General features: G+C 53.0%; 1 protein-coding gene across 1 annotated transcript in view; it reads right to left on the bottom strand.

The window, feature by feature from the left end:
* The window catches only part of ACSF3 (acyl-CoA synthetase family member 3), a 48,533-nt gene that overhangs the window by 10,676 nt on the left and 17,347 nt on the right, over positions 1-20,510 (bottom strand). Inside the window, exons 5-6 of the mRNA XM_066194770.1 lie at positions 20,326-20,438; positions 8,250-8,376 (exon numbers count right to left, since the gene is read on the bottom strand). Coding sequence (XP_066050867.1) covers positions 8,250-8,376; positions 20,326-20,438 — 240 coding nt within the window. The remainder of the gene's footprint in view (positions 1-8,249; positions 8,377-20,325; positions 20,439-20,510) is intronic.

Raw genomic sequence — 20,510 nt, 5'->3', positions numbered from 1 at the left:
CCCTGTGCCTGGCTCCCACCAGCTGAAAGGCAGCGAGGGGGGGACAGACCCTTCGAGTGCCCTCGTGGCTGCTGCCAAGGCATGCAGCGATGCAGATGCCTCAGGGTGCTGGTTCCTTGCTCTGGATTTGGGCAGGGCATGGGAATTGTATCACAGCTCAAAGCAGCTTTACAGCCCTTTCTATCTATCCACATGAAGCTGTGCCAGGGGAGGTTTAGGTTGGATATTAGGGAAGGTTCTTCCCCCAGAGGGTGGTGGGGCTCCCCAGAAAATGGGCACAGCCCCAAGGCTGCCAGAGCTCCAGGAGAGTTTGGACAACGCTCTCAGGCACAGGCTGGGATTGTTGGGATGTCTGGGCAGGGCCGGGATTTGTACTTTGATGATCCTAGTATGTCCCTTCCAGCTGAGGATATTCCATGATTCCATGATTGATCTGGGAAAGGCACTGGGTCATCTGCAAGCTGCCTGCTCCCAGATGAAAGGGGTTAAACAATGGACTCCCCACTCTCAAAACTTCACCAGAGACTCCTGGAGCAGCCAGCACGAGGAAAAAAGAAAATCAGAAAAAAAAAAAAGAAATCCCCAGCCTGGAATGAATTCCTGTCATGCTCTCTAACAGGGAACTTTGTATTCCAGAGGCAGCAGCGCTGAGCCTGCTGTCAGAGCCACGCTGGGAGAAAGGGCAAAACCCTGCCGAGATGAAAGAATGGGAAGCACTGGAACAGCCTCCCCTGGCATTTACACCTGGAAAAAAAATAAATCACTCAAGGGCATCTCACAAAGAGCTGTGCTAATAAGGCTCTCCTCCCCACGCTGTGTGGCTGCGCCGGCGGAGCGGGACATGGAGCGGTGCCAGGAGTGCTGGCAGCACTCAGCTACCTGGGAGGGGAAAGGAGCAGGTAAGACAAGCCTGATTCAACCCTGAAAGGCTGAGCTGAGCTCTGCCCACGCTGCTTCCAGCCAGGGGACAGAGGGGCTTGGGGACCTGCCTCTGGGCAGCCCAGAAATGCAGCTAATCCTCATCTCAGCTGAGCCATCAGAGATTCCTTCCCTTCACACGCACATTTTCCAAAGGCTCCTCAAATTTACTGCACCTCTCAGGCAGGGTGGGAAGTCAGGGTGATGCCCACTGACCCTCCTGGCTTGTCTGCACATCCTGTTTCCTTCACCATCCAAATTCCCCCTCCACAACCCTGTCCTGGCTCATGTGAGTGGGCTCATTCCACCACACAGACCTTTCCCTGCTCCCCAAGTGGATTCTTCTCCTCTAAGCACAGGGAAGAAGGCAGGGCAGCGTTTAGGCATTACCCTCTGGTGTCACTGTCCCACAGCACTGTGTCTGCACTCAGGATCCCCCCAGGGTGGGAAAAGCACCATCCACTGCATCCCTTCTCCAACCCCATCCCCTGCAAGCCAGACTTCCCAACACATCCCACTGGGCAGCAGCTTTGGCTACCAAATACAAAGAGCCATGTCTGTCCTGTTGTTCTGGGGCCTCAGGGGTTGCTGCAGATGGTCCCTGCTCCAGCCTTGGCCTGGGCTGGCACTGGGCAACCAGCCAGGAGAGGACAGCACCAAATGGAAACTCGGCCTTGGCAAAGCCTGGCAGCGCCTCAGATCCTGCCTGCCCTTGGCAGAGGTGCTGCTCCTCGTTTTTACCTCATTTCTTCAGCTCAGCATGACCAGGAGCCTCTCCAAGCCCTCAGAACTGAAGCACAAGAGCAGATGAACACTCCCCAGGCTGCACATCCTCCTCCAAGGGGCCACACTGCTCCAGTGGATAAACCAGGCAAACCCAGAAGGTTTCTACAAACCAGGCAGCCAAGAGGTTGGAGGTTCAGTCCTCACTAGCAGGAACTCATGGGTGACTGATATGACACAAGCAGGCTGAGCAGAGAACTCCCCCCTGCTCCTCCAGCCTGAATTACTGCAGATGGGTTTGCCCAGAGGACCAGCCAGAAAAGAAAATGGGTAAGTAAAAATGAAAAACGCTTCTTTTTTTTTCACATTAGCATTTAAATATTTATGGAAATCCCTGCAGACAACGAGACGAGAAAGAAAACTCCAAGAGTAATAAATAAGTCAATGCTCCAAGGTGTGGCTGCACAGTTGAATACGGCTGGTGGAGCTTTGAAGAGTCTGGTAACAAAAAATAACAATGACAATAATAAAAATATTAGAGCAGATCTCTCTGCTCCCTGTAGCCACTGAGGGATGATCAAACCTTAGGAAAAGGCAGAATCACCTCTACTTTTCCATGCAGTGACCTGGAACCTGACCTTGGACACTCCCAGGGATCCAGGGGCAGCCACAGCTTCTCTGGGCACCCTGTGTCAGGCCCTCACCACCCTCCCAGGGAAAGATTCCTTCCTAAATCCCTGAAACGGGATGGAATTGAGTAAGATGGGATGGGAAGAATGATTCCCAGCAGTCAGGGGTTTCATTCCAGGCTCTCCCAGCAGGCTGTGAGATCAGCACTGCCGCAGCAGAGCTCGAGGGGTGAAAGCAGACACAGAACAAGAGGGAAGAGCCTGGATTTTGGAGCTGCAGGTGCCTGCTGTTCCCACCGACTCTCAGCTGGGGAGCAATTGCTCCACACCTCTGGAAATGAGGCTCAGTGCAGCAGAGGTTCTCAAAGAAGGAAAGGTTGGCATCCAAGATGTTTGATACGACGAGAGCAGAGCTTTAGAGAGTAAACAAATTCTGTGCCAAAAGCTGCTCTCATTTACAGCTACAAAAATCCCAAGTCACTCTGAACTGCTGAAAACATCAGTTTCACCAGCAGCCAGGGAAACAGAATGAAACAGAATCACAGAATCAGGGAATCATGGAATATTTTGGGTTGGCAGGGACCTTAAAGCTCATCTCGTTCCACCCCTCCCATGTCCTGGTGACCCCGAGGCTTCCAGTTGTCAGGCAAACTTGGAAATATTGAATCCCCAAGGAGAAAGAATAAATACTCAAGCAGAAAAAAAAAAAAGAAAAAGAAAAGGGAATTCTGTCTCCAAAGTGTTCGAAGTGTGTGTGTAAGGAACCTCTGGGGGTGATAAAGGCTGATATATCAGAAAACATTCCATCTTTATGTTTTTAATTTTAGAAGCGCTTCTCAAATTAGGGCTGGGTGGAAAGAGGAGCCCAGCACATGCCTGGTCTGGCTTCTGCTCCTGCCCCTTCCCACAACAGCGTGTTTGGGGTCCACCTGGCATTTCTGGGGGTGTCCTTCCATGGCATTTGTGGGAAGGGGGGGTCCCAGCTCTAAGGTGCTGCCATCCTGCCCCACTCATGAGCTGATCCCTGCCAGGCTCCCAAAGAAGCTCCTCCAGGCAGGGGCCCCCGCTCCATCCGGTGGCATCACACCGGTAGCTCACATAATTTCAGCACATTACAATTAAGGAATCATTTCTTTAAAAATAGAATTTGCATTAGCTGGATTTGTGAGTAGGAAAGCCACTGCAAACAAACAGAAAACCTGCAGATTAAGATGCTAATTAGATGCATTTCTATTTATAATCTGCCTTGATCAGCCTCAAGTATTTTCTCTTTCAGGTGTCTGTGCTCCACCCACGGATGTGAGCAATTCCCCTGGCAGGGAAACACCTGCTGGTCCCTGGGGACAGCCAAGCACCGGGAAAAGCCTGTGCCAGAGGGATGGGGGTGCATCCTGCTCCTTCTCCTTAGGGAGCAGCCCCAGAGAAGGAGGAGTTGTGCCTGGCCAGGGATGACCTGCCCAGGACCTCTCCTGCAAACACCACATTTCTCTGTGCTGGAAAACTGCAGGAAGCTTTGCCTTTCCCATCAGATGGGGTGGAAATCACAGAATCATAGAATTAGTAGCTGGAAAAGATCTTTAAGATCATCAAGTCCAACCCTCAGCCCTGCACCACCACCATGGTCACCACTGACCCTGGCCCCACGTGTCACATCCATGTTTTTTGAACACTTTCAGGGATGGGACTCCACCACTGCCCTTTCCATGAGGAAATCTTCCTCCATATCCAACCTAAACCTTCCCTAAGGCCATTTCACCTCATCTTGTCCCTTGTTTCCCTCCCTGGCTGTCCCCTCCTGTCAGGGGCTTGTGCAGAGCCACCAGGTCCCCCCTGAGCCTCCTTTTCTCCAGGCTGAGCCCCCTCAGCTCCCTCAGCCTCTCCTGGGGCTCCAGTCGTGATAAAAGCCGGACTTGATGGCCTTGAAAGGTCCTTCCCCACCCAAACTATTCCATGATTCTGTGGAATCTCCAAGAGCCAGGGCTGGGAATGGCAAAGATCTGCAGCTGGTGTCAGTTGTGGAGTGGAGAGCTCAGCCTGAAAATGACAGAAACATATCAGGAGGTCGCTGAAACCAGAGTCACTGGGATCATTCCCTGCACTGGGATTCACGGCTGCAGCAAGAGTATGTTCCAGTTTTGGAGAAAGCTGGGAATTCAGTGCTGAGCGGGATGCTCCCAGCTAAGCCAGGGCTTGTCCTTGGTGCTTGCATTTGTAATCAAAGTGGAAAAACAACTTCTTTTTGTTGTTGTGGTTGTTGGGCTGTTTTTTTGTTTGTTTGTTTTGTTTTTCCTGGAGTTTTCTCTTTCACTGCAGAACATCCAGAAGGAATAAAGAGACACCAGGTCCACTCTGTTCTCCCTCTAAAGCCATGGGAAGTGTTTAGGGTCCAAAGATTTATTATTAATGGGGTTCAGGGGAATTTGTGACCTGTGCAAAAGGGTCCAGCAAAAAAATTCACTGATAACAAGATTTAACAATGTGAAAAACAGCTCCAAGGTTGTGGAGGGTTTTTAAAATCAAGCTCAAAGAAAGAAATTTAGAAGATATGAGTCATCATTCCGAAATGTGCCTCAAACAAGTTAAATAACTCTTACTTTCTTAACGACATATTAATCAAAGTGCATTGATTCTTGAATCAGATTCTCCTCCCAACAAGCTCTCTATCTTCTCCATCCTGATGCATGCATTAAGAGAGTTTTATTCTGACAGATACAATATAGCAATCAATAAAATCTTATTATATGGAGCGGAGATACATGGATTTGTTGCAGGATTTATGCACTACTTTCGAACCCGGTGCTATTTCATGTCTCAGCCTTAACCTGTAATTGAAAATAAATCTCCCTGAATACACCAGATTCTAATTTTCTGGATGTGTGGGCAAATGTGAATGAAAGCTGCCCTTCCCTTGGGGAGCAGGCTGCTCTCAGGACGTGTCACTGGCCAGGGAGCACAGCTGGACTGGCAGATTCCTCTGGAGAAACCCCCTGCACAGGCAGGGAAATGTGGGGAAAGGGGCAGTGCCTGGGCACCATGGTGGGCATCCACCACGCTCCCAAACCCTCCTCGTGCTTCCAGAGCCACTTGCTGCTTCCTGGGCAGGGATAACATGATCTGACAGTGCCAGAGACTGGCCCACGTGGACACGGAAAGGCTGGGAGGGAGGGATGGATGGATGGGATGAATGGATAAACACCAGGATGACTACACAAGCTGCTGTTTCTCTGCTGCTTTCCTCCAGTTCCCAAGGTTTGATTTTGCTCATAGGATCATGGAATGGTTTGGGTTGGAAGGGACCCTAAAGACCACCCAGTGCCACCCCCTGCCATGGGCAGGGACGCCTTCCACTATCCCAGGTTGCTCTAAAACCCATCCAACCTTGCCTTGGACACTTCCAGGGATGGGGCAGCCACAGTTTCTCTGGGCACCCCGTGCTAGGGCCTCATCCTAAAAAATTCCTTCCCTCTTTTCTCCTCTCCTGCCCTCTCAGCAGCCTGTGAGTGTTTGGAGGCTGCCTCTCACCTGGCAGGGCCTGGCACAGCTGGGAAGGCTCAGCAGGGACAGGAGCCAGATGCCCACAGGCATTTTTCCTTTGGGCTCGGCTCGGCCTCCGAGGGCTCGGTGCCACTTGGATGTATGACAGCAGGTGGAAACCCAGCAGTCTCCCTGGAAATGGCTAGAGGGGACTTTGATCTAAGCAGCTCTGTCAACAGCGTTAATACAATAGAAATAATCAAATTCACTGGGATGGAAATGAGAGATGGAGGGATCGGCAGACAGCAGCGCAAATCCCAGGGAATAAAGAGGATGGGAGCAACAGCACATCCCCTCTGCACCACCAGGAGTTCAGAGGCTTCTCAGAACAGCCACAATCTTGAATTTATCAAAGTAATTGGGTTTTTTTTCCCTATTTTTGGACTGGGCTTGGAGCAACCTGGGCTAGTGGAAGGTGTCCCTGCTCCTGGCAGGGGGTGGGATGGGATGAGCTTTAAGGTCTCCTCCCACCCAAAGCATTCCATAATTCTGTGAAACCCCAGCCCTGAGGGACGTGGTCACCAGCAGCCTGTTGGTGACTGGTGGGGACACCCCCAAGGGTTGGCAGCGAGCAGAATGCTGGCACAGAGTCGGGAATGCCATTGCCGGGGTTTTGGGAACACCACGTGCTGGCATTCAGCCTCCCCTGTAAAACACTCACCTGGATGACCTGTAAGAGGCAGATACTGGGAATTACAGCCTGGCAGTGGCCAGGATTCACCTCTGTTGGATCCTGCCAGTGTGGTTTTGGCTCCGGGATAACCAATTTGTGCTTAATGGGGATAATTCACCCTCCAAGTCCAATCCCTGTGACAGGACACAACCCCTTTCATTCCCTCAAGGGCTTTTTACCACCACAGGACATTTGCCACCTCTGAGTGATCTCCAGAGGTGAGACAGGAGATGATGCTGATGAGGCTGGGGCAGGCAGAGTGAGGATGGGGCCAGGGGATGGCTCCTGGCACTGCTGGATAAATGAGGCTTGGGAAAAACCCAGTCCCATCGACCTGATATCTACGATATCCACGAGAGACGGAGCAGGAGGCAGGAGAGGAAAGGGAGGTAAGGAAGGCAGAGTGGGGGTAGGGATGGGGAAAGGAGTTCAAGCCTCCTGCCTGAGGGAAGGGGGACATCAGGGATGTCACCTGGCTGCTTAGGGGGCCGTCCAAGCACCCCTTGACCCACCCTGAACCCCCCACTCCTGTCACTGCTCCCCTCCCTTGTTTCCAGCTCTGAGCTTTGCTCGGTTGGCGAAGGGGTTAAGTTTAATTTATACTGATTTCTATTTAATATCATTCTCTCCCCGTAGGAGCCGGCAGCTGTGAGCTGATTGTAGTCCCTCATTATGCAGTCTGTATCACTAATGGCCTGTGACAAAGGCATGCCATCTTCCCGGCCTTACCCCCGAGAGCCAATTAAACACACATACTCCCTTCCTGTTTGCGGCGCATTACAATGAAATTAAACTGAATTTCAAAATCATTTTCTCCTAAAGACATCTCTTTGCAATAATTAATGCACGCTATTCCTTTGCAGCTGAAATATTCATCAGGAGTGTTGGCTAAAAAAATTTTTAAAGCTGATTGCCCTGCACCCCACGTGAGGGCTGGTGATGCTCCGGTCCCAGCCCACGGTACCCGCCTGGGCTGGGGACTCGCGGTGACACTGCTGGCAGAGTGAGCTCTGCTTCGGGAGAACAATTAGAATAAATCACAGCTTCTTCAGGAACCCTCAATAAATCAGGTTACACAGAAGGCACCAGAAATCCAGCCTGACTCCTGCCACCACATCACTGCTAACACACAGTGAAGAGGGGAATGCGGAAATCAGAGCTGTGGATGTCATGGAAGCAGAGAATCCCACAATCACTGAGGTTGGAGAAGACCTCCAGAGTCATCAAGTCCAACTGTGACTGATCCCCACCTTGTCACCCATCCCAGAGCACTGAGTGCTTCCTTGGACACCTCCAGGGATGGGGACTCCCTGGGCAGCCCCTGCCAATGAACAACCTTTTCCTGGAAGAAATTCCTCCTGATGTCCAACCCAGCCTCCCCTGGCACAGCTTGAGGCCATTTCCTTATATCACTGGTAGCCTGGAAGTAGAGCCCAACCCCCAGCTGGCTGCACCCTCCTCTCAAGGGGTTGTAGTTAATGATTCTGAGACATAGTCCCTGTGTAAATTGAGACAAATCCCACCTGTCTGCAAAGCTGAATTCCCAGGAAAACATGAAGCAGTGATATTTCACGCTTAGGAGCAAAGGACTCCAAACACCCCCCCATTACTTGGTGACTCTCTACGGCCAACGCACGTAAACCCCCTTCCCAAGCCAGCCTTTGGAAGCACATCCAACCTGCATCCCAGCCCCAGTTTCAAGTCCTCTCCAAGCCTGTGCACCAGCCCAGAGCTGCTGTCCCCCCGTGTACCTGTAACAGCCCTTCCCGTACCTGTTCTGAACCATCCGTCAGGCGTGAAGGCATCCGCCGTTTCCTTGGGTCTGTTCCAGTACTCGCGGAACACGGAGGGGCCCTTCACCAGCAGCTCCCCCTCCTGTCCCTCCAGGCCCGGTGTCACCTAGGACAGGCACACAGTGAGTGCATCTCCCTGTCACCTGTCCCCCAGCACCACGGGAGGCAGCGGGGAGGGTGACAGGCAGGACCCACGCCGCGGGCTCTTCCAGCCTGTGCCAAGCTCCACCACACCCTGCCCACCTGCAGGACCTCTCTCCTCAGGGGGAAAGGCTCATCCAGGTGCTTTTGATATTCCAAAGCACTGGAAATAAGCACCTGTGTGCTTATGAAAACAAGGATTGCCATCCTGGAACCGCAGGCCAGGGTGAGGATCCCTTCCAGCTGCTGGGAGAGAGGTCGCACATGCAAACGTGCAGGAAATACTCTTGGGAAAGGGATGGTCCTTTCTGACCCCTTCCAGGGATCCAGGGGCAGCCACAGCTTCTCTGGACAACCTGTGCCAGGGCCTCCCCACCCTCACAGCCAGGAATTCTTTCCCGCTATCCCATCTAAACCCATTCTCTGTCAGTTTAAATCCACAACCCAGGTGTGCAAAGCCACTGCTGGGATGGAAAGGTGCTGTGGGATGTGCCTGGACACACTGCTCCATCCCTCCATGGAGAGCAGCTCAGTAACAGGAATTCCAAGCCACTTTCCCAGCCAGTTTGTATTTGAGCTGCTGCAATGGCCAGGATCCATCTGGGACCCCAAAAATCAGCAGTGCCAGAAACAGGGCCACGAGGGAAAGCTGTAATAGCAGCGCTGGAGCGCCAGGCAGTCCCAGGGCAGGGCAGGCTCTCTGCAGCCTCTGATGGAAACAAAGCTTCCTTAATGGAAAACGCTTAGAAAACTGCTTCTAAGGCATCATTCTAAAGTATTTTCTTCCTGGTATCCTGTCCTAGAGGATGGGGTTCCAAGGGACTTCTGCACACACAGCCCAGGCTTCTTCCACAGCCCTGTCTGGGGATGAATTCCCTGCCTGGGAAGATGCTGCAGGAAAGAAAAGTCGTTAATGCCAGTGAGGAATTTTGCTGAGTGATGATGGCAAGGTGGGCATGGCGCTGGGTGAGTTCTCCCCACGGATCTGAAAGATGGAGCTGAAGTTCAGACTACCCATGAGAGAAACCTGAAGTCCAGAGGGCCTGGAGCAAAACTCCACATCTACAGCAGCAAAGGGCACAAAGAATCCAAAAAAGGCCACAGAGAGGCACAAAAAAGGGCACAAAGGGCACAAGAAGCACAAAGCCTCCATGGGCAAGCGTGGCAGGGATATGGTGGGTGACACAGAGGGACCAGCAAGGTTGGTTTCAGGGCTCTTAAAGGCAGTGTTGAGTTTTATGATGGAGCTCTTTCTTCTCACTCCTTTTCCTGCTGGTCCAGCTGGGGCATCACAGCTTCCTTGAGCAGTGTCCTGGTGTTCAAGCTCCTTCCCACTCCCCAGAAGGGCTGGGGAGGGGATGGCAGAGGTAAGAACCTGCAAACAGTTCTCTGAGCTTCACCTACACACCCTGCCAGGCTGTGGCGTCTTCTTGTCAGCGCTGAACACAAGAAGAGCTGTAAATCTGTCTGCTACAAACCCCTCCAGCCCCATCCTGCCCAGGATTCCACGGCGCCAGGTACCTGCACAGCCCCAGGGATCAATCCTGCCCAACGTTTACCTGCACAGTGCCACGTCTGGTGTGAATCAAGCCTTGAACCCACTCCAAATTTCTTGTCACATCAACTCAAATTTTGGCAGCAGCTCAACCCACATCTTATCTCGAGCAGAGCCCCTTGGCAGCAGGCACCTCCCTGTTGTGTAATTTAATGATGTTAGGGCTGGCTTGCAAACAGTAAAACAGAGAGGCCGTGACGTTATCTTAATAGGATTTTGCTTGCTGCACTCGGAATGTCACCGGCGCTGCTCCCCAGCGTGGCACAGGGGCACAAACCGCCCCGGCGCCAGCTCCCCAACAGCAGCAATTAAAATTCAAGGTTCACGGCGTTTATCTCCTCCAAGCCCTCGTGTCTGATCCCTCTGCAGTCCCAGGTACACCACGCTGGCTGGCTCTGGGAGCAGGGATGGCAGCACACGGCTGGGGTGGTTGTTTCCTCTCTCCCTCCGATCCCGGCGGCTCCCGTTGTGTTCCCGCATGGCTCTGACAGCACTGGGCAGCTGCTGGAGGCATCACATTGCTGAGTGCACGCATCTCCCCCTCTCCCAGTGCCACATTTTAATGCATTCCAGCAAGTTTAACACCCAGGCACAGCGTGGCCCTGGAGGTTGTTTGAGAGCTCCCTGCTCTAAACCCAGTCGAGCTGGACCAGCCGGCTCACGAGATAAGATTCCATTTGCCACGCATGGAAATAAAAGGTTGTAATAAACCCTTTGAAGGCCTAAATCTGGGTGATTAGAAAATGCATATTTTCCCCTCTCCCTGTTCCCATTTTACCTCTTTATTAGGAGGGTGGTTTGTAAAGAGCTGGGAATCCCCTGCCTGGCACTGGGCCCTGGGATTTGTTCGGAGTGGCCGCTTGTTTTCCTGCGGTCTCTGCCCCGCGCTTCTCCGGGAGCTGCGGCAACGAGCTGCTAATGGACTCTAACGGAATTAGGGAAGGCTGAGAGCAGCGTGTCCTCCTCTGGGAAGCAGGGAAGGCACGGTGGATTCCTAAGCAGGAACATGTGGGAGACACAGAGGGAAAGCTGGAAGGTGAGGTTTGAGGAGGTTGAGAGCATGTTCTTGAGCTGGGGATTGGTAGGAGGACAGACTTCTAGGAGAAAACCCAAATACCTTCAGGTTGCAAATAGGTTTTAGAGAGATCCACTTAAACTCTACCAGATGCCTCCTTCCCCCTTCACCCCCCAAATGCTCACAGAGTCATGGAAGTGTCTGGGTTGGAAGGACTTCAAAGTTTGTCCCTCCCATGGGCAGGGACACCTTCCACTAGCCCAGGTTACTCCAAGCCCTGTCCAGCCTGGCTGTGGACACTTCCAGGGATCCAGGGGCAGCCACAGCTTCTCTAGGCACCTGTGCCAGGGCCTGCCCACCCTCACAGGGAAGGATTTCCCCCTGATATCCCATCTAAGCCTACCTCCTTTCAGTTTAAAGCCATTCCCTGTGTCCTGTCACTCCATGCCTTGTCCCCAATCCCTCTCCAGCCCTCTTGGAGCCCTTTAGGCATTGAAAGGGGCTGTGAGCTCTCCCTGGAGCCTCCTCCTGCACAGGGACCTGCAGCTGGTTTGGCTGAACTTCCTGGATGAGCACCAAAAGCTGCGGATCAGAGCATCATGTCTCAGCAGGGACCTCAACTGGGACCTTATAACTCCATGATGCAAAAGCATTTTGACTTATGGGGAGGAAAGAAATGCTTCTGCAGCCCTGCCTCCTCCCCGCTGTGCTGCTCGGCTTGGAAGTGCTTGGCGTTTTTCCCCACCTTGTAAATAAATGATTACTGTGATCAAAATAATTAAGCAACTGAGCCCTTAAGTGACTAATAGAAGACAATAATTTATGTATGTGAGGTTTATGGAAGTGACGGAGCCCTTTTACCTCTTCTGCCAGAGAAGTAACTTTTTCCTGGTGTTTGTTGGGCTTTCTTTAACACACCCAAGCACGGGAAATGACACAACAAAGCCTGAAGGAGTAATCCAGTTCTGTCCTGCAGCCCAAGTCAGGCTGTGGAGCACAGACACCCTGCCAGGCTCTCCACTCCTCTGCTGGAGCTTAACTGCCACCAGCACCTCCAGACACCTCCCCGTCCCTGCAATCACCCCTTCAAGGCTTTGGTGGCCCAGAGCCTTGCCCCAGAATCCCAGGACCACTGGAAAAGAGCTTCAGGATCACTGAGTCCAAGCTGAGCCCAATCCCCACCTTGTCACAAGCCCAGAGCACTGAGTGCCACCACCAGGACTTCCCTGGACACGTCCAGGGATGAGCACTCCAAACCTCCCTGGGCAGCCCATTCCAATGAACAACCCTTTCCATGACAAAATTCCTGCTGATATCCACCCTGAGCCTCCCTGGCCCAGCCTGAGGCCGTTTCCTCTCCTCCTGTCCCTGTTCCTTGTGAGCAGAGCCTGACCCCACAGCTGTCCCCTCATGTCAGGGAGTTGTGCAGAGCCACAAGGTCCCCCCTAAGCCTCCTTTTCTCCAGGCTGAACACAGCATCCAACAGCTCAGCCCACAGTGACCTGGAGAGAGCAGGGCAGCTCCAGGCTTGGCCCAGACTCTGCACTTCCAGATCCCACCACATCCAGGCCTGGTGTGGGAGGTGAGGACATGCTCACCTGCCTCCTGAAGGAAGCTGGAGATAAATAACCTGCTTGCCAGTGCCTTTAATCACCAACTCTCAGGGCCATACTGGAATGGATGTCCTAGGACTGGGAGGTTTGTTAGAGCAATACCAAATTCCCAGGCAATCTGAACTTTCCTGCACACTCCTAATTAAAAATTCCCTGCTAAGTTGCCTGTTTTTGTAAAGGCATTATCGTTCCTTGGAGCTCCGTGTCCTGCAGCATCCACACAAGCCTGGCAGGAGGCAATTCAGACACAGAACAATTTTCCTCCTGCTGGAAAAAGGCAGATTTCTGTTCCTCGGGGACACAGCACAGAGAGAGTAAGGAAAAAAATACAACCCCAACCTAAAAACTCCAAGCTCAGGCTGTAATCTGCGAGGCCACATTTCACATCTGTTTTTGCAATGTTAACTTTTATAAAAGGGCTGGGAATAACACAATCCATTTACTTTTCATTTTGGAGAGTTATAAATTTGAAAGCATGGCTGGTGCACAGTGGAGCTGGAACACTGAAACTTATTTTCAAACAACCCAACCCTCTACTTACAGCAAATGTTGCTCCACTGAAAACAAAAGTGATTGTCTGTATTTTTAGGCAATACTGATTTTTTAAAGTTACCAGCCTGATCAGCTCCAGATGATCCCAAAAGCACGACAGAAAACAAGCCAAGTTTGGGAAAGGTCAGTCCTCCCCACAGTTGTTCCATGGACACAAAACTTCTTGATCTATATTAACACCATAAATTAAACGTGTAACACTATTGCAGAGATGCCAACAGCTCTCCACGCTGCTGTTCTCATCCCTCTCGTTTGCAGGTTTCCTGGGATAATAAACGAGGCGAGATGTCAGCACATCTTCCTGCCACTCAGCTCCCCTCCTTAGGGGAAGGCTCCTGATGTGCCCTTGTGCCGATTCTGGGCTCGGGGCAGGCAGAGCACCAGGCAAGAACTCAATTTGTGGGGTTTGGTTTCCATCAGCCTCCCCTAGAAGGGCACTTTGGGAGGCTGTGATGAGCTGTGACTGCACACACACTGCCCCACAACCTCGAATTGCTCCCTGTGCCGAGCCATCCCCTGCTCCCCTGGCTGCAGGAACCCTGGGACAGACACAGTTCCTCTTCCTCCAGCCTCTGCTGCAGCACCTCCCCACCACCTCCAGGGCTCTTCCACTAACACCCCAAAACTTCCCCCAGCTACAAAGAGGAATATTCTAGTGGAAGGTGCCCATGAACGAGATAAGCTTCATCCTTCCAACCCAAACCAGTCTGGGATGCTATGGAAGAATAAAACAATAAAGAGATTCATAGAGATCCTGAGGGTGCGGTGACAAAGGTGAGCTCAAAGGAAACACGTGTGGAAAGAGGGTTCTTCTTGACAGACGGATTCAACTTCCATGTGCAAGGAAATATCCTCCTGGAATCGAGGCTGTTCCTGTGATGAGAAGAGTTTTCAGCTGAGAAACTAGGGGACATGATGCTACTGCAACCTCTGCCTCCACTTTTACTACCAGGAAGAAATAAAACAGAAATATGGTCACAAATTAAAAAAAAAAACAAAAAAACAAAAAACAACAGAGGGCCGACAGAAAGAAGGAAGGAGATATAAATACATCTGAGAACGGAATCAATGCCCAAGATGAGTAAGGAACTGCATGTGATCAATGAGAAGCAGCTAAAATGTTTATACAGGAACAAAAGCAGCCTGGGCAACAAAGTGGAGACTCTTGAATTACTTGGGCAGGACACAAAACAGGATCCTGAGGAGACAAGAGAAATATGGGAAAAAGAAAGTGATAACTGGAACACACACAAGTGTAGTGTCCAGCACTGCAAGGGCTTTGGAAGGAGGTTTTGGAAGAAGCTGAGGCAAATGGAAAATGGGAATAAATACAGAGTGTTTTCATCAAAGGTGGATTGTGCCAGAAATACTGAGGGTTGGGGTAGCAGATAGAAGAAAAGCTGCAGATCTAATCCAGACTGCCTTCAACAACTCGTTCCCCACACTGCCTGATGGAAGAAATCGTGGAGCTGAGGAAAAGCTCCTCTTGGGAGATGGAATGGGGATGCTGGAGGTAAAGTTCATCCTCAGGATACCAACACATGAGGATGGGATGGAGCAGGGACAAGAAAACCGGTGAAAAACTGGAGAACTGTTCTGGAAGTGCAGGAGCACTGAGGACAAAGAATGAGCTGAGGTCTGAATGGGATAGGAAAGGAACAATCCAAGTGTTCCTTTGGTTGTTCCTCTGGGACAGCCAGAGATGGGCCTCCCTGGGCCAGGTGATCACATCCTGTCCATACCTGGCCGTTCTCAGGAATGTCAGGCATGAGGGGCCCGTGCCCATCTCTGGAGAAGAGCCAGCTACAATCTCACCAACTATTATGGGATACCTGGATGGGTGAAGAGAATCCCACAGGACCCAGACCCACGCCAGCCACAGGCAGCAGCCACGGAGGTGCCCAGACCTCCAAGACAACCCTGGCACCACCTTGGGTTCTGCAGAGATCTGGGATGAACATGAGCGAGGCGAAGCCGCTCCTGGTCCCCTCCACGGGGACATCAACAGCCAAGAGCTGCAGTCACAACCACGGGTGACAGTGCCAGCTGCCCCCAGCCCCGCCGAGGCGCTGGCAACCAGCAGCAAGCTGTGAGCAGATGGCACAGACACGGGGGGCACGGGGAGGAGGGGACAGAGACGCTGGTGGCTTTCGGGAGGGATGGCCGCAGCCGAGGCGGTTCCCGTCCAGGACGACAGCTTGCATATGGATAAACAACGAGATAATTACAACCTTTGCAAGGCGGGGGGGGGAAGCCCGTGGCACAGCGTCCTCCTGCTGCCAGCTCCTGCAACCCACCCGTCCCCACGCTCCCTCCGCAGCCTCGGCACGGGGAAATTGCTCGCCATAAAAGCCCTGGCTCCAGCCCTGCCTTGGCTACAGCTGTGAAGCCATTTAGCTATTGATAGCCCCCCATTGTCAGCGCTAGGGTTGGGCTTTGGTGAGAGAGAGTAATTTGGGAAAGATGAAAAAGAAAAAAAAAAAAAAAAAAGAGAGAGAAATCCAACAAAATGACAACCCCCAAAAAAACCCAACAAACAAACAAGTAAAGAAGGAGAGAGACAATACCCGACAGCTTGCAGGGTTTCCAGGCCTCTGCCAGCTGGGAAGCTGAGCGTATGAAATATGCATTGCACTGAACAAAGCAAACTGAAACGTTCAGAGCTGGAGAGCTGTAACCCTTTCCTGGGCGCCAGAGCCACAGGGAGAGGTGCCAAAAATTGAGGGGAAAACACCCCAGGGGAAGGAGCACTCCGGGCTGTGGGTAAGGATTACTGAGCCTGAACGGTCAGACGGGCTCAGCAGGCGGCTGCCTAAGGAAGGTGGAAAGCTGAGGAACTGCTCTGGATGCCAGGGGCTCCAGGAGCAGGATGTGGGATGACTCCAGTCAGGCAAAGCTGTGCTGTCCCTGACACCCACTTCCACACCTCTGCTCCCCAGAGTTGCTGCAGGAGAAGCCATTCTGTCAGGACTCCCAGAGCAGCATCTCTGCAGGGAATAGCTCTGCATCCCCAAACTGAGGTGGGGACACAGTCAGGGCAGGCACTGTGACTCCGACGGGACTGTCACCTCCTGCCTTTGCTGGCCTGACACAAGTGTCCCCAAGGTGCTGAGCATCCTCAGCTGGAACAGATGGAGCAGTGAGTGGCTCTGTCAGGCTGCAGCACCTCGTTTGGGTGTTGGCAGTGCCTGACCCAGCCCGAGGCACGTGGCTCCGTGTCAGCCCCGGAAACCAGCACAAGGTGCAAAACACGCAGAGGAAGCAGCACAGGACCGGCTGAAAACCTGAGCCAAGGAGCACAGGGCTCCTGAGATGACACTGAAGGACTGAAGGAAAGGAATCCAGCACTCCAATCAAGGGACGGGAGAAAATGCAGGGAAGAACAGAGATCCAGCAAACTTTCAGCTAAGTAGATTATTGATCTTCAGGGTGTGCCAGAAACCAGCTTTGCAAATTACAGCGGTCCCCTGCTGCAAGCTCAGGCAGTTACGGGATGGCAGAGCAGGAACACTCCCCAGCTCCCTGCTCCTGCCACCCACAGGCTGCCTCCTCCTCCTCCTCCTCCTCCTCCTCCTCCTCCTCCTCCTCCTCCTCCGAGCTCCTGTTTGGATCGCACATGTCCAAAGGGCGCCGGCACGAAAGGAAAGGGAGCGACACCCCAGGCTAAGAGGAGAGGCGGTGTTAGTGGGGAAAAAGAGCTCGGAGAACGCCTGCTGCGGTGGGAGCAGGAGGCAGGAACTCAGCCCAACGCCAGCGGGGAAGGCGCTGACCTTGCGAGGCTCCGCAGAATAATTCCCTTGGCAAAGGCAGCGCTCTCTGCTCCTGTCGAGAGGGCTCTGCAGGCACAGCCGAGGTGTGAACGCCTCGCAGATTGCCCTGACAGTGCCTCAGCCCCGGCACAGAGATCACCTGCTCGCAGGAGCCCGGGGAGGAGAGGTGGCTCAGAGCCCAGCTCCTGCCGGGGTGCTCAGCATCATCCCCCTGGATCAGCCCCGTGGTGCTTGAATCATGGAATATCCTGAGCTGGAAGGGACCCACAGGGACCATCAATCCAACCCCTGGCCCTGCACAGACACCCCAACAATCCCACCCTGGCATCCCTGGGAGCGTTTTCCAAACTCTCCTGGAGCTCTGGCAGCCTCGGGCCCGAGCCCGTTCCCTGGGGAGCCTTCTCCCTCCGGGAGAACCTCTCCTGATATCCAACCTAAACCTCCCTGACACAACTCCAGCCATTCCCTGGCTCCTATCCCTGGTCACCAGAGGGAAGAGATCGGTACCTGCCCCTCTGCTGCCCCTCACAAGGATGTTGAAGACCCCTGAGGTCTCCCCTCAGTCTCCTGCAGCCCTCAACCACTATAAGGCTCAGTGCCCTCTTGTGAGGGAGGCGAGGAAGGATTTGTTCATCCTTCTCACAGGAGGCAAGGAAAAGGCCACAGGGTTATCTGGTGGCACAGGCAGGGTGACACCAACCAGCTCTTCCCATCCCTGGGCCGGCCCCTGTGCTGTGGAGGAGTTGATTTAAACAAAGCTGGGCCTTTCTCGGACTGCTGGAGCGTGAGGAGCACTTGGACTGTCAGATCCGCCTTGTTTTAAATGAATTCCACTGACGTCGTCTCTCCTGACATGAATTATTAACCAAGCATGATGCACACAGCGCCAGCAGCAGTGTCTGGGGCAGGCACTGAGCAGGTGAGGCTCTGCCTGGGACCGCAGGTGTGAGGCACTGGAATTCCAGCATCCCTGGGAGCAGAGGTGTTGTCACCATGGCTGCCACCTGGTCACGCCAGGGAAAGTCACACTCTGTGCCCAGGGCATACAAAACCCAAACTCCTGGCATCTCCACGCATCCATCTGTGCCAACACATGCTGGGAGCAGGGACTGTTTTTCCCACCTTGTGACAGTCCCAGGGACAGAGGCAGCTGGCTCTGCTCAGCTCCTGGAAATGTTGTGGATGTCCTGGAGGTACCCAGCCAGCCACTCTCTCCTAGGGTGGCCTGAACAGATGGGACCATTGCTCTCCCTTCAGCCTGAAGAAACTCCCAGTTAAACTGGGACAAGAGGAATGGTGGGTGAGACGGGGACAGCTTCTCAGAGAGGGACCAACCCGTGAGCCAATGCCCAGAGGCAAATTATCACCTCCTCACACCTCCCCCCCCTCCCCCCGCTGATGACTTGAGAATTCACCAGAACATCCAAAAGATCCCCAAGGGAGAGCCTGACGGAAAGTGAACCATCAGCAAGGGGCAGGGAGCCAAGCCCAGCACTGGTGGGAGCTCCTGGAAGAATTGTGAGCCGTGGGTAGGGACCTCAGCCACCCACACTGGGGGCTGGAGGATGCAGGTGAGAAATCACCACGATAAAGGGCAATTCCTCTGCCCCCAAAATAAACCCAAGCAGCCTGAAGCCAGAGGAAAGAGAAGAGTTATGTGAATCCCAGCTCTGTGAAGCCCTGCGGAGGTGGTGGGCTTCCAGCACCAGACACAGATCATCTGGGCTCCCCTTCTCTGGTCACTCAGTGCAATGAGAAGGAAAGGGAAGGAGTACTGAGCAGAAAAAATAACATTCCATATTTTTTCCTCTCATAATTCAGTAGAACAACATCCACATTTCATCCTGGAAGGAGCTGCACTTTGGGGATTCTCGTGTCTGAGACCTAATTTGTAAAGCGCCCAGGGATCCCTGAGGGGAAAAAAGCATTATAGGATCATTATTAAAAGGGACATGTTATATTTCATGTCTCAGTTCCACACAAGTGGAAAAAAAAAAGGCCAAGAGCAAACTCTGGGATCAGAGGACAAACCTGTGAAATATAACATGCACCCAGGAAGTGACAAAAACAGGACACGAGGAGTCTCCTGCTTTGCCCACTGCTTGGCAACGCCACAGCAGTGACACAGAGTAAAGTGCAGCCAAGAGGTTTTATTTTAATAAAAGCCACAATAAGTGGTCTCTCTCAGCTGTCCCCTGGGCTGTTTTACAAGTCTGGGGTGGATCCAGCTCTTACAGCATCAGAACACAAAACACAACCTGAGCACAGCCCACCCACGGGGCTGCCTGTGGTCCTGCTGGCTCCTCCACCTGCCACCAGATCATTTAGACAAAAAAACATCCTCTTGAGCCTCTCAGCAGTGCTTACACCAGCAGTGTCTCTGCCACAGCCCGGGAAGCTCCTTTCAAACCCTCAGCATGTAGGTGGCTGGATGAGAAGCCATTTCCCAGGGGAATGAGTGAAGGAACCTATTTCAGGTTGAATCTCATGCCTGCCCGTGTCCCACCCACGCGGTGTCACTGCTGGGGTCACTTCTGTCGCACACTGCATTTACCTGCTCAGCCAAGCCCAGACATCACCAGGGATGGATCTGCCAGAGCAGCACAACACCCACAGAGGGTGTGGAGGGGGCAGGAATGCAGACCCTGCCCAGCCACTTTCGTTGGGAAGAGCCAGCCTGGACCTTGGGCTGGGGCTGCTGCTGCAGCAGGAACACTCAGCTCCCCAGCACAGATTATGCTTCCCCATCCCAGATGCCTGACCTCTGGCACATTAGAACTGAGTGCAGGTATCATGTGGAGCTCAGCATGGAGCTTGACTTCCATGGAAACATGATGAGTTTCCCCCAGTGCTGTTTCAAAGTGAGTGCAAGCCCCAAGGCCACCAGTCCTGCCCTTCCAGTCACAGAATGGTTTGGGTTGGGAGGGACCTTAAAGCTCATCTAGTGCCATAGGCAGGGACCTTCCACTAGACCTGGTCTTCAGAGTGCAATAGGGTAGTTTTAGATTGGATGTTGGAAAGGAATTCTTGGCTGTGAGGGTGGGCAGGCCCTGGCACAGGTGCCCAGAGAAGCTGTGGCTGCCCCTGGATCCCTGGCACCATCCAAGACCAGGTTGGACAGGGCTTGGGGCAACCTGGGCTAGTGGAAGTCGTCCCTGCCTGTGGCAGGAGGTGGAACTGGATGGGCTTTAATGTCCCTTCCAACCCAAACCATTCCATGATTGTATGGCCAGCACTTGTGCAGTCCATAAAGTACCACAGCTATAGGAACCCACAAAAAAAGTACAAGAAACTATCACTGAATTCCTGGGAATAAGAGCAGTGCAACCTTGGGGTTTCAGAGGGCTGGGAAGGAGAGAACTTTCCCTGAGTGAAGACCTTTTCCAAGTGAAGCAATGGGGAACACTACCTGTGTGCTGTTTTCATCCCCCTGGGCGTGGATGGTATAGGATCGAGCGCCGTCCCTCAGGGTCTCGCTGGCGATGCGCACTTCCACGCCGGGCAGCGGCGTGCCCACGGAACCTGTGGGGGAGAACAGCATGGGCACGGGGAAATCACAGAATCAGGGATGCAAAAGAGCACCTGCTCGTCTAT

Source organism: Chamaea fasciata, unplaced genomic scaffold (assembly GCF_029207755.1).
Source record: "Chamaea fasciata isolate MVZ Bird 193981 ecotype frontalis unplaced genomic scaffold, bChaFas1.0.hap1 SCAF_12, whole genome shotgun sequence".
In the NCBI taxonomy this organism is placed as follows: Eukaryota; Metazoa; Chordata; class Aves; order Passeriformes; family Sylviidae; genus Chamaea; species Chamaea fasciata.
This window is presented reverse-complemented; position numbering and strand designations above follow the sequence as displayed.